Source organism: Nematostella vectensis, chromosome 2 (genome assembly GCF_932526225.1).
Source record: "Nematostella vectensis chromosome 2, jaNemVect1.1, whole genome shotgun sequence".
NCBI lineage: Eukaryota > Metazoa > Cnidaria > Anthozoa > Actiniaria > Edwardsiidae > Nematostella > Nematostella vectensis.
In genome coordinates this window covers 1,424,161-1,438,878 of record NC_064035.1, presented here as the reverse complement: position 1 = coordinate 1,438,878, position 14,718 = coordinate 1,424,161, and the positions used below count along the sequence as shown (strand labels likewise).

Genomic DNA, 14,718 nt, shown 5'->3' with positions numbered 1-14,718 from the left:
TGGCCACAGTGGAACAGGTTGCCAACAAACTCACCGGTGCTGAAATATTCTCAACGTTGGATGCATGCAGCGGTTTTTGGCAACTACCAGTAGACGAAGAAAGCTCGAAGCTCCTGACTTTCAATACCCCCTGGGGTCGATACAGATTCCTGCGGCTCCCATTCGGCATAAGTTCCGCGCCCGAGATTTACCAACGAGAGATGGACCGACTCTTCGCAGGAGTACCAGTAGAAATAATCGTTGACGACTTTTTGATACATGGTGGAAATGTGAGCTAGATCACAAGATGATTGCAGTATTGAAGAGGAGCCGTGAGATAGGTCTAAAGTTCAATCCACGTAAAGCCAAACTTCGAGTTCCTGAAGTCAGCTACGTTGGACACCTATTTACTGCAGACGGTTTAAAGCCTGATCCTGAAAAGTTAAGAGCTATCAACGAGATGCCTGCCCCGACCGATAAAGATGGCATACTACGTTTCCTAGGAACTGTAAACTATCTGGATAAATTTATTGAACATAAAGCTGATCTCCAGGGCCCTATCTCGCAGCTAACAAGGAATGATACCGCATTCGTATGGGAGACACCTCAACAGCATGCATTTGACAAGCTCAAAGCAGTCATTACCTCAGCGCCAGTTTTAGCCTATTTTGACAACACCAAAGAGACAGTGCTTAATGTTGATGCAAGTGGCACGGGATTAGGTGCTGTGATTCTGCAGGACGAAAGACCTGTAGCATTTGGCTCAAAAACACTATCACCTGCTGAGACAAGGTATGCCAACATCGAGCGAGAGCTTCTGGCAATTGTCTGGGGAACTGAAAAGTTCCATACTTATGTTTATGGACGTCGTGTTGTAGTTGAAACCGACCACAAACCACTAGAAGCCATCTTCAAAAAGCCCTTGAATGAAGCACCACCGAGATTGCAGAGGATGTTGTTAAAGCTGACAAAGTATGACCTTGATGTTCGTTATGTGCCAGGAAAGAAACAATTCATCTCAGATTGCTTAAGCAGAGCCCCAGTTAGTGACACTAAACCAGTTAGTGAACCAGAAGAGATGATTGGAATCAACTTAATTGACAGTCTTGGTGTAGATTCAAGCACTTTGCAAAAATTCAAGGAAGCATCAAACTGCGATGTTACCTCTCAAGTGGTCATGGAATATGTCGTTAAAGGTTGGCCAGCAGAAAAACATCAACTTGATGAGCTAGCGAGAGAATACTGGAGTTTTAGAGAGGAACTTAGCGTAGAAGATGGTTTGTTATTCAAAGCAGACAGAATCATTGTCCCGAGATCGTTGAGGGCAGAGGTGCTAGAAGAAATTCATGGCGCACACATGGGTGAGAACAAAAGTCTCAGTTTTGCAAGAGAATATGTTTTCTGGCCCTCAATGACTGCACAGATCAAAGACAAGATTAGTTCCTGCTCCATATGTAATGCCTTCCGAAACCAACAGCCAAGAGAGACCCTACTACCACGTGAGGTTCCTGGATTGCCTTGGCAAGTGATCAGTACTGACATCTTTGAATATGCCGGACATTCCTATTTGCTTGTTACCGATTTGTATTCAAAGTACTTTGAGATTGAGTTGTTACGCCAAACCACTGCTAATTGTGTTATCAATAACTTAAAGAAGATTTTTGCAAGGTTTGGGATCCCGGTGGAAGTTCTGAGCGACAATGGCTCCCAGTACAGTAACACTAGAAACCTTTTTAATAGTTCACATGAGTTCAAAAAGTTTGCAGATGAGTGGGGTTTCCGTCACACCACAAGCTCTCCAGAGTATCCACAATCAAATGGAGCTGCCGAGAAAGCAGTTCAGACCGCAAAACGGATTTTAAAGAAAGCGGCTGCTGACAACAAAGATCCTTTTGAAGGATTACTCAAATACAGGAATACACCCTTTGATGACTTAGGTGTGTCTCCAGCTCAGCTGCTAATGAGTAGGAGAACACGTACCCAACTACCGACTCATCGACGTTTGCTACTGCCTCAGCCTGTTGACCCAAATCAAGTTGTGAAGACATTGAAACATCGTCAGAGTGTTTCAAAAAAGTATTATGATAGTCATAGTCATGATCTCCCTCCTTTACAAGTTGGAGATAAGGTGCGTATCCGTCCAAACCGGGAGGCTGAGTGGAGGAAAGCAGAAGTATTGCCCCGATCGTACTTATTAGGAGATGAGCGTGGGCGTGTCTTCAGGAGAAATCGACGACAAATCATTTCAACACCTAATGATCAATCGATGAGCACAAGTCCTTTTGTTATACCAGCCATTCCTCAACTACCACCAGAAAGTACCAACAACCCCACACAGTTAAGCAATAATGTGACAGCATCGCTTACACCACCAAAGTCTTCTGAGAGGCAACACGAGACGACACCGATGAGCACAGCATCTGGCAGGGTTATCAAAAAACCACAAAGACTTATTGAACATTGTTAAGAACATTTATTGAACACTTAACCTAACACTTTGTTGAGAAGGGAGATGTTATAATATTATTTGTTTTGGGCCCCCTGTGGCCCCTTATTTATCTTATGGGCCCCCCGAGCATAGGGCTCCTCGTTGTCTTATGTTGTAGTTTTTTCACTCGGTAGATTTGATTTTGTAGAGCTTTATTGTAAAAAAAAACAACCGAATTTTGAAGTAAACACCTTTTATTACAACACACAATTATTGCCACTACACTACACACCAATACTACACCACACACAATTATTGCACTACACTACACACCAATACTACACCACACAATTATTGCCACTACACTACACAACAATACTACACCACACAATTATTGCCACTACACTACACACCAATACTACACCACACACAATTATTGCCACTACACTACACACCAATACTACACCACACACAATTATTGCCACTACACTATACACCAATACTACACCACACAATTATTGCCACTACACTATACACCAATACTACACCACACACAATTATTGCCACTACACTACACACCAATACTACACCACACACAATTATTGCCACTACACTACACACCAATACTACACCACACACAATTATTGCCACTACACTACACACCAATACTACACCACACACAATTATTGCCACTACACTATACACCAATACTACACCACACACAATTATTGCCACTACACTATACACCAATACTACACCACACACAATTATTGCCACTACACTATACACCAATACTACACCACACACAATTATTGCCACTACACTACACACCAATACTACACCACACACAATTATTGCCACTACACTACACACCAATACTACACCACACACAATTATTGCCACTACACTATACACCAATACTACACCACACACAATTATTGCCACTACACTATACACCAATACTACACCACACAATTATTGCCACTACACTATACACCAATACTACACCACACACAATTATTGCCACTACACTATACACCAATACTACACCACACACAATTATTGCCACTACACTACACACCAATACTACACCACACACAATTATTGCCACTACACTACACACCAATACTACACCACACACAATTATTGCCACTACACTACACACCAATACTACACCACACACAATTATTGCCACTACACTATACACCAATACTACACCACACACAATTATTGCCACTACACTATACACCAATACTACACCACACACAATTATTGCCACTACACTATACACCAATACTACACCACACACAATTATTGCCACTACACTACACACCAATACTACACCACACACAATTATTGCCACTACACTACACACCAATACTACACCACACACAATTATTGCCACTACACTATACACCAATACTACACCATACACAATTATTGCCACTACACTACACACCAATACTACACCACACAATTATTGCCACTACACTACACACCAATACTACACCACACATAATTATTGCCACTACACTACACACCAATACTACACCACACACAATTATTGCCACTACACTATACACCAATACTAACACCACACACAATTATTGCCACTACACTACACACCAATACTACACCAATACACCAAAAACTGGAAATCGACGCTGCCAAATTTTCGTCTTTAATAAGACTTCTTCAGGGCAGACTGAAGAAGGTGAATCGTTACAAGCTTATTTACATCAGAATAGTGGCGCGAGACGCAAAAACATTACAACTAACAAAAACGCGCATTTTCTAGAATAGCGCGCGCTATGGATAAAAAGAATTTACACATCTCTACGTGGGTTCCTACTACAAAAAAAGTCATCACTATTAAGACCCCGCGGGTAGATAGACTTAAGCCGATAAGCCCACTGGCCTTCCCTTTCCCTAAGCTGAGCCTCAGAGTTACACTTATCTATAAGTTGTACCATAACATTATTAAGACCTAGGTGTAGACCTAGGCCACTATTCTGATGTAAATAAGCTTGTAACGATTCACCTTCTTCAGTCTGCCCTGAAGAAGTCTTATTAAAGACGAACATTTGGCAGAGTCGATTTCCAGTTTTTGGTGTATTGTATTCATTGTTCTGGTACGAGATCGCGACAGTTTGGGCTTTTTGATTCTATCCAATACTACACCACACACAATTATTGCCACTACACTACACACCAATACTAACACTATCAATCTGCACTACACTGTACTACACTACACTACACTATAAACAGTGGCGAACCGGCTTCCTGGGTTTTGCGACGTGCATATACCTTATTTTTCATTATTTTCGGCACATTTCGCGACTCGTGTGTTTGCAAGGGAATATTTTGAGATATCGCGTGAATGCAGGGGATTTATTTTCGCGAATTATTTGGGTTCCAAGTGACATTCTTTCGTTTTTACAATACAATGATGTCAACAAACTTGAAACAAGACCATTATAATTGAAACAAAACCAAAAGTTTCCCTGTTCTCTTGAACAATTATCGATTACCGCTACATGTCCTCACTAAAAGGTCTTTATTTTTCGCAACTTTTTGAAATCGCGACTCGACTCGATGAAAAAAACCCAAACTGTAGCAAATTTCATAAGATATGCCAACCTTTTTTTGAAATTTAGTGCCCACGAAATATAAAACCACCGAACCTTTATAACGGTATATCGCGAAATTGGTTCAAACGCCATCTATTTTTAGCTGACGTCAAGACAAAAAATAGCACCCTCTCCTCCCTAGGGGCTTTAAAATACGGTGACGTCACACTCGAAATATAACAAACATCCACCATTTGCATTCTGCATTGCATCGAAAGGCTCTTTCTTTAGCCTTATATCGTAACCTAATTCACCCACCTTTCTCGATTAATTGCCTTGAGAAACGATGTCTAAGCAGACTCCAGGTAATTTAAACGCTAAACTTTATCTATTTTCTCCCGTATTTTCAGTAAACGGGTTTTCTTTAGATTATTGTTTGCACTTTCGTAGTAAGATCTTACTCTTACTTAGTAAACGGTTTGCCGATTGCTTCAACGCTAAGCTATTTTTACTTTCTTCGCTGTTAGTTGTTTAAGCATGCATTAAGATCAAAACCATCAACTTATTAGGATTCACTTGCGATAACTCCGAGATTATTTACTAAATAACTTCTTGACTGATTTAATATAGCCATCGCATGTTGTTTAATTCACAATTCCACGAGAAAAATATTTTCAATAGAGAATCGGCTATAGAAAAAAGCTCTTTGAAATGATACCTCTTTATAAGCCTATTAGGTTCAAGTTTCCTTTTGAATTAATTTCAAGGTAACTACCCACAAAAACCTCAGCAGCCTTACCCTGCACAGCCCAGCTATCCACAGCAGTCGGGTGGCTACCCCCAGGCTAATTTCCCCCAGGCATCCCCACAGCAAGCAGGCTATCAACAGTCGTACGGTGTCCCACCACCAGCCTACTCCCCGTACCCCCAGTCAGGGCCAGTGCCCCAACACCCACCACAGCAGTTCTACCCAACGCAGGTACTGTTAGAATACAGTCACACCTCTATTGCTAAGTGCGTGTTTTGGGTCAGTACGCAGCTCTTACAAGCTGCAATTTGATTGGGCAAATGAACAATATCCGCACCTCGACACAAAGAACAAGAAGAATAGAGACAAAAGAACTCCTTTGTAGAACACAGATAATAGGAGACAAAGCAGCTGCGTACTTACTCCGTGTTTGACAAAGGTCAAAGAACCTAAGCGACTGCTTGGCAAAGTTCAAATTGTAAGGTTGTGTTAACTCGCTTGATATTTTGCATAGATGTTCCTTGTGTAATATTAACCAAAATAGGCTTAAGTATTTTTGGGTAGATAATCCGTTCTAGATATATTGCAAATTGTAAGACTCTTGATTTGTCTGAAATTGCCCAATTTTTTATGATTTATAGCAACTTTGCTCAATCATATCTCAAGAATAAATCATCTACCAAAAAATACTAAAGCTTATTTTGTTATATATTATGCAAGGAACCTATAGACAAAATATAAACCAAAAATAATCTAACACAACCTTACAATGTTAATTGCACAGCGCACCCCTTCTGTGCATAGTGGCGCACGCTGTTTGTTCGAATTTTCAGGTATTGCCCCACAGTTATATATCAAAACAATATCAAAACAAAGCAAAAGGTCCATGTTTTTAACTTAAAATTACATTTTTTAATTGCTGAAATAGTTAAATATATAAGGAAAAATGATATACTGAAAGAAGAAAAAAAGTTGGATAGTAGAAGTTTGTTTATTTTCTCTTAAAAGCCGTAAAAATACTTTAAAATGGCGCTTTTTACCATAGAAATAGTGGCGAGAACAGTGTATTTTAGTGCGATCTCTTAAAATGTGATTTGTTTTGAACATTAGCTACTACGGGTTATTTTTTAGGAGATCGGATTTTGGCAGCTCCACAAACAGATCTTAATTTTCTAAAGACTGTAGGCACTCTTTTTGAAAACTTAGAGTTGGGACGCAATCAGTAAAAACGTGTCAACTCTATTCCCTTCTGTTGTGAAAACAGAAGTGTTTTTGAAAGCTCTAAACTTCAATATTGTTTATGCCAAGTTTTGAAAATTTCTGGATAGTAGAACTATTTCAAGGGAATTAATTGAGTGTACAGCTTATCAGAGGTACAGTGTTTGAGTAAGTTGTACTTCAGGGTTTTGGGAAGTGGCCCTTGATAGAGGTGTTTATAGAGGCACCACTGTAGTAATGGTCTATGTATATAGGGTTTCTAGTTAATTCACTTACAAGAAGAATGCTATTAGATGGATCAAAAAGATTACACAAATAAAACAAACAAAAACACAAGCTGATATGAAAATGTCTTAAATGAAGAATTATAACAAGGTCTCTTCTACGATCAGGTCATCTTTGTCATACCTTGTTTACTCTGCTAGCATAGCAGAACAGTTAATCATTGCTTTTAAGGCGGCCCACATCTGTTGAGCACTTGGAGGGGTGATTTTTTTAAACAGTTCCTATAATTACACACAGTTAGACCTAAAAGGGACTGTTATAATTTGTGGACTAATTTGTAGGCACATTTAGAGTTGAATCTCACATGAACCAATAAAGAACCCCTTAATGGTTCCCCTGCTAGCAGAGGCCTCTTTTCTCTGTATTTCGCTGGGCTGGAGTTCGCGAGGAAAAGATACCTCTGCCATGGGTGGAAACTGAAACCAAAGTGATATTTATTCTTGAGACCCCTTATTTTCAGCAACCCCCAGCGCAGTACCCCCAATATGCTGCTCCAATCTCCCAAGGTACTTTTGACCCTGGAGCAAGATTTGGTCCAGGTACTGGAGCCTCTCCAAATGTTCCGGTAAGTTCACAGACAAGACCATTAATATTTCCCCTGATATAGTGTCATTGATAGATGGGATCTTCTAAAGTTCTTTGTTTCATTGCCCCCTTTTTTATGTCCCAAGAAAAGAAGCACCTGATCTTTAAGCATACCAAGACCCATAACCCCAAATCCCCTCCCCCTCCTCCCTTAGGTGGTTTTAGATGGGCAAGAAGGCTCACTCTTTTAAACACGAGGTTCCGCTATAAAAGGGAAAGCTCCTCCCACCCCAGGGCTCAAGAACAATCAGTTATCAATCAGCTGTCAATGAGTCAACATGTCAGGACAATTGCTCTGAGCGCTAAATTCAAATTTCATATTCTAAACCAAAATAAATATCATTCCTAGAGTTGTCCATCTAAAAAAGCGTCTATCTATCGTAAAATAATGCCATACCAAGCTGTGTGCACTCTAAAATATGAGCATTTTCATCCCAGCTCAAGAATAATTTATGCAGATGCGTTTATGGATTAGCGCAAAATTTAAAATTGGAAAGCAAATCACTAAGTTATCAATCTCTTAACACAACTGTCTTGTTACCTGTGCAAAAATAGTTTTATTTCAGCCGACGTAGGCTCAGAGATAAGCAATTTTCAGGAGAATTATAATTTGTGACTGCTAGCGTGGCAGTCTTCTGATTATAATTGCAAATTTGAGCCCGGGGGTGGGAGGAGCTTTCCCTTTTATAGCGGAACCTCGTGTTTAAGGGTATTTTTTTTTCATGTGAAAGTCTTCAATGGACTTTTTCTGGGGTACAACATATTTAGCCTTCTTATTAGACGACTATTGGCCAATATTGGATAAGGGTTGAGCATATCATTGATAATTGTCAAGGTCAAGGTTTGTGTTGTCTGCCAAAGCTACAATCCTATACAATAAAAGCAAGAAACTAGTGTATACTGCTTGTCATTTAACAGCAATAGATCATTGATGTTTTGGAAAGCTTTTATAATATTGTTAAACATTGGAACCTTGTTCTCGAATTCACAAGACACATCTATAAAGAAAATTAAGTAGAAACACAAAAATGGTACTAAAAAGGGGAACTAATTTGAGAACTGTGCCTTAACATATGGCTTATTGGAGAGTGGGGTTTCAAAGAGAGGGGAAAGCTTAATCAAACTTAAATAGCCTTCTTTTGTGTTATGTAGCCTCCACCTCCAGGATGTATGCCAACCGCAGCACAGGTGGCGGCCTCCCAGGGTCAGTCTGTTGTTATGAACCAGGGGAAGGAAGGCTGGTTCAGTGGCGGCTCAGATGGGGGATACACTATCTGGTAAAGACCACAAGCACCAGCTAAACAGGAATCAATCATAGGATAGCATCAGGCTTTAATTCATAATCAATGTAACATAACATTTTAATCCAAGCAAAAGTCAATGTATTCATGCCTTTTGGCAGTCATACATAGTGATTTTAAAATAACCATGTAGTAGCCACATTTGGGTGACAGGTTTTAAGCCCTGAAATGTCCTGGTCCATTCATCTATGTAGTGTACGGAATAAAGTGTACCATATAAAATGTGTGTACAAAAAAAAAAACTGCTATTCAGCTCTTTTTTTATAAGAACATTTTTTAAAAGAGCGTCCAGCCTGAGATTCACCCAAATTTCAAGAACATGTTTAGAACAGCGAAATACTGTTTTCATTATAAACAATTGTTTAATTTTCTTCTAATAGTTCATTGGGTTATTTTTATTTACTTAAAAAAAAACGCCCTAGCCTGTGTACAACCATTACTCTGATGAAGGAACACTACTATCTGGGTATTTTGATTGATTTGTATAGTGTACGCAGTGTCTCTTTAGTGCTCATGAGGTCTTTCAATGGATTAGTAGAGTGTATAAGAGTCCAGTCCTCGTTTCACGTTGTTTTGTAAACATGCAAGTTATGTATATGATTCTTTTTTTTTAATATTAAGATAGAAGTTTTGTAATTAATGTGATGTTAATCATGTAGATAGATTTTAAACTGATGTTTGTGTCCATAAGTGGTCTTTTGTTTTTACGTATTAGAATATGGCTTGGTGATACAATTGTGTTACATATGTGATGCCTTAAAAGTAACATGTCACCGTCAAAAAAGAAAAACCCTAACCGTATTAATACGACGTGCTCAACGTAAATCCATTTCATATAAACGTTTTATACCAAGTTTTGAAAAAACTCAATAAAAATTTACATCTCTATTTTAGGGGGGGAAGGGTGGTGTTTTTTTGTCAATTTTTTTACCTTTTTGAAATAGTGCTTGTAGAAATAGCAAAAAAAAACACATTCATATCCACCTTAATCATTAATACAACTTGGAACGAAGATTAAATATTGTTAATAAGCTTCAGATTTTGCCACCCAGTTTTTATTGATTAAAATAAATAACTTTCTTTAAATCCAAGATGGTGGATCCAAGATGGCAGATGCTGATGTTACATAATTAGCTAGAATTCGCTTTTTTTTTAAACTAACATCTAGATTTGACAAATTCCTTTTTATATTCCTTTATTTTAAATAAAAAGTAGAAAAAAAGCATTTTTGGGAAAGATATTTAAATTGTTACTTTAATTAAGAGAGTTGCAAACTTATGATATATTGAAAGTACCATGCCAATCAATGACGTCACAGGTGTCATATATTGTTGTCATAGAAACAGTGTCACTAATAATATATGTCTACTGCAAGATTATCGAAAAAAAATTAGACAATGCACATCTAACAAAAACAGAAATATTGCTCGTTTCTGCTCACTTAAGTGACGTTTCGAAGGGCGGTCAAGACATCTGCCAAGTTTGGTTGTCTAATGTTGTTTCTACGAGTCAAAATTATAAGTTATAAAATTTATGGGCGACGTGTTATTACATTTATGGTTAACGTGGTTTATAACATATATGGGCGACGTGTTCCTACGTTTATGGTTGACTGTTTATAACATTTATGGGTGACTGTTATTACATTTATGGTTGTTATAACATTTATGGGTGTTATTACATTTATGGGTGATACAAGAGGAAGCCTCAAAAAGCCCGGTCTGAATAGGGTTAAGACCATCCCCTCTCTTTAATCTCCTTAAACAGTGCCGTAGCAGGCCTGGGGGTGGGGGGCACAATACAGAAACATTAAAAATAGTTTGGGGCACATACATGTCTCAGCCCCGTAGGCAAATCCTGGTTATACGCTGCAATTTTACGACTGCTTCGTGAAGACGACATGAAAAAATGATAACGCCATAAAAAAAGTACTGATAGTGATAGTAAACAGCGAAAAAAAAAGAAGAAAAAAAATTCGAGGACATGACCAAGAATCGAACCCTGACCAGATCAGGTAAAATGTGAAAAATAGACCATACTTCCAGACATGCGCTGAAACACCGTATGGCAGCTAAAGCTTTACGGCTAAGCTGGAGATTTTGGCCCCAGCACCGCTATCCAGCGAACTGTACAACACAAACGAACCTGAGGTACCCGCGCATTAATGGGGAGGCAATAACCAGGATCCCAGCCCTGTCTTAGTCGGGTACCCCACGCACAGCTCGCTGATATATATCAACTGAAAAATATCGGGGTCTTTTTCCCGCTTGCGTCTCTTGGGAATGGGTGTGTTGCTATAGTAATGTAGTGATGTCGTCATCACGTGCATTACACTACGACTGCATTACTACTAAATTGCTCCTTTAGCGTTTGTACGTCTTGGTCCAGTCACGCACGTGCATATGACATATTTGTGCTCAGAACAAAACAAGCAAGCTACATTGAAATGCACGAAATCTAAGATACTTTGTGTTCTCAGGTTTTAGAAAATATGTGAATAAACCTCTCGTAAGCTATTCCCCTCGAATGTCTTATTGATGACCTTTCTCGACAGTGCCATTGTAGCAGCTACAATTCACGAGTGTTACTTTGCCATCAAATTAATAGTGCATACAAACAAGGAAAGACACAATTCCGACAACACAAAGCTCGATTCAGAATAGTTTGCCCTTCTCAACAAATATATAATAATTTGTACTAACTAGGTCGACAATTTAATGGGTTATTTGGAAAAAGAACTGTCCATTTAGTCATTTCCCGACAGTTGGGTATATAACCACTGCTTTATTTAAAACGCGTTGTAGGCACTAAAGATGGGTGCTTTGTTGTTTCAAACCCTTTACTAACGTAAAACACCCCAAGGCACACGCGATTTCAAAGGTGTAGTGAATGGATGGTTTATCTCTACCGTTGTATCGCGAACGGCCCACAACAACCTCACCCAATGATAGTCATTTGATTTCTAGTGGCTGCGCTAACTGACATATTATAACAGCGGATGAGAGTCTATTTTAAAATCTTTATGATAACAGCGTCAATTATTATACTTTATTTTGTCCTCTGGAGCCATTAACATGTTTAGGGAGGGGGGGGGGGGGGGTGGGGAAGTCGGGCGCTACCGATCATGGGGTTATACTCACTGCCATGACTGTAAGTAAGAAAGCAACCACAGGCCCGTATTATGATAATCTGAATCATGATGGACAAACAGACTTGTTTACTTATCTCAGAAGTTGACCTATGCTCTCAGCGAGCGCACACCCTGCCCTCCCGACCATTCCCCCGTTGTCAGCAGTGACATTATTCAGTATACCTGTACGCTATGACAGTACGTGGTACTATCGGACTGATATTCATGTTTTGATTTACACAGATGTGACTAAATGTTTGATATACGTATTTTTAAGGTGGGCCTTGGGCTTTCCTCAAAATATACCAAATAACTACTTCAATGAAATAATAACAACAATTAAACATACATAGGGTTATCTGTTAAATCAAATCGCGTATAACCCCGGGTTACATGTATATGGCTATATAATGCCATCCCCGTGCGGTCCTTGGGGTTTGATGTTATGTTTCGCTAAAACTTTTACGGTTTGAGAGGGTAACGCAACAATTGCCCATCCGTCACGCCATTACTACTGGAGACGTAAAAAGCTCAGCGTGACACAAAGAATCATGATGACTAGCTGTCCGCGGGCGAATAACACAGCGTCCGACTTAGGGTTCGGCAGGTCTAGTTTACACATTTTTTCCAAATCGCAATTGGAACCGATGGCTTCGTAGCATTCTAGGAACTTGTCCAGCTTGCAGACGGCGGACTTACAGCATGGCAACACCGTAAGCCGCTCGTTCACCAACACTTGGACTTTGTAACCATCCGTGCATTCGTGAAGAACGAACGCGATATTTGAAGACATGGGTGCATTGCGCGCAATCCTGAACGTGCGATTGGAAAGCTTGTGATAGTTGCCAGCTGTCAGTGGAATAGGGTCGCGATACAAAGAAAGAATCGACTGTAAGCTTATTATGCCTCCACTGTGCGCAAAACGGAATATGCCATTTGGAATTTTCTTCTTTGTGAAACTCTTTATTGTCTGAGCGATTTCAGCTACAAGTGGGCAAATCGACTTGTAGGTAATTTCATGTCCGTAGCCGTGTTCGTAATACTGCCACATATCCAGATAGTACTCCAAAACATTAAGGTCTTCTTCCTCGAACAGAGAGCACCAGCTGGTATCGTTGTCGTTTACTGTTAAAAACGCACACAACATAAACATCTTTTCGACCACTTCTACATTCAACTCCGCATTCTTTGGCATTCCAAGTCTTGATTTGACATTTGAAATAACGCGTTGCATCTCAGATCCTTGTGCAAACTTTCTGGGTTCCAGCATTCCGTTTCGACCATCAACTACCTGATCGTATCTAGGACACATCGAATAAGGTCGCAATACCTTGTCATGGTCTTTGGGTCCCGAAAAACGAATAGCCACTGGTTGAAAACCCTTCCTCCCAACTGGCCCCCGCCCTTCGAACAACCCATAAGCGAAAGAATTCCCACTCTGCACGGTTCGTAGTGTCGCGGTCGATACAAACTCGTAATCAGCATTCCAGTACTGTTTACTAAACACCGACGGATATCTTGCATGATATCTCCTTGCAATTCCATAATGCTGTCGCTCGCCGGCCACCGAAAGCTCGCTTGAGAGCTTGCTCTTGTAGGACGCCGGTAAAGTCCATGGTAGGGTCAGCGCCTTGTAAATGTAGGGGCCAGTTGTGTTATGCAATACATTGAGTTTCTGTAGAAATGCCGCGAAAGCCTTCAAGTCATCGCTACTTGGGTACCTTTCTCCGTGTCTAGCGAGCATATTAATGTGCACTGGTTTACAGCCTGGTGGGGTTTCAACCTCGCTGAGGTTGCCATGATTGTAGGGTGTCTTGCTACCGTACGGTTGAATCCCGTACGCTGCTTGAACAGCCAACGAAAACACAAGAAAAAGCTGCATGGTGGTAAGGGGCGCCTTGCCCGAGGTCGGCCTCTATCGAGGAGTGTTGTTAGTAACTTGAGATACGCAGAGGTCGCGCTAGCGTGCGTGACTACTCAGCAATCTGTAATTCTTTGGCTCTTTGTTTCCCGTCTGACCTTCCAGAAAAAAACCACAACCAAAGGCTTGATAGGCTGTAGACTGTTTTATTTGCAATAAATGGATTGATTTTTTAGAACAAAATGGACAAATGCTCATGCCTTGGTTACTCATTGGAATGCTTTATAGTACCCCCTATTAAAAGTAAACAGGCTTTGCCTATTATTTACCCTGGGCGACAACGATTTGAGCGAATGTCGCCGTGAAGCTCGGAGCCTGGTACCCAGGTTACCCATTATTGACTCATGACAAGTTGCTCGACTTCATAACAATAGAATAAGAAAGGAGAAAGGACGCCACCCAACTGACTCTATGCTTGCGGTGCATTTTCGAGTGCACATCTGTTAAAAACAAAAATAGTTGTTAATCTTTGCCCAAATATCGACCGAGTCCTTCCGCCGCTGCTCGGGAAGTGATTGAGAAAAACAATACCTTTTGGAGAATTCAAAAC

At 40.1% G+C, this 14,718-nt stretch overlaps 2 protein-coding genes across 2 annotated transcripts; one reads left to right on the top strand and one right to left on the bottom strand.

Moving 5' to 3' along the window:
• Positions 1-5,207: 5,207 nt before the first annotated feature.
• On the top strand, positions 5,208-9,802 carry LOC5509145 (DAZ-associated protein 2). The gene is made up of 4 exons (XM_001629636.3): positions 5,208-5,345; positions 5,748-5,959; positions 7,692-7,796; positions 8,969-9,802. The coding sequence occupies exons 1-4, from the start codon at positions 5,327-5,329 to the stop codon at positions 9,095-9,097; spliced, it is 465 nt and encodes a 154-aa protein (XP_001629686.1). The 5' UTR covers positions 5,208-5,326; the 3' UTR covers positions 9,098-9,802.
• Positions 9,803-12,317: 2,515 nt separating this feature from the next.
• Positions 12,318-14,599, bottom strand: LOC5509134 (multiple inositol polyphosphate phosphatase 1). Its single transcript, XM_032377970.2, has one exon. It carries the CDS (start codon positions 14,127-14,129, stop codon positions 12,759-12,761), a length of 1,371 nt encoding a protein of 456 aa, XP_032233861.1. The 5' UTR covers positions 14,130-14,599; the 3' UTR covers positions 12,318-12,758.
• Positions 14,600-14,718: the final 119 nt, after the last annotated feature.

Coding starts and splice junctions, on each gene's coding strand:
- LOC5509145 (XM_001629636.3), top strand. Junction 5,960..7,691: donor AGCAGTTCTACCCAACGCAG/GTACTGTTAGAA, acceptor CCTTATTTTCAG/CAACCCCCAGCGCAGTACCC. Junction 7,797..8,968: donor GAGCCTCTCCAAATGTTCCG/GTAAGTTCACAG, acceptor TGTGTTATGTAG/CCTCCACCTCCAGGATGTAT.
- LOC5509134 (XM_032377970.2), bottom strand. CDS start 14,129: ATGCAGCTTTTTCTTGTGTTTTCGTTGGCTGTTCAAGCAGCGTACGGG.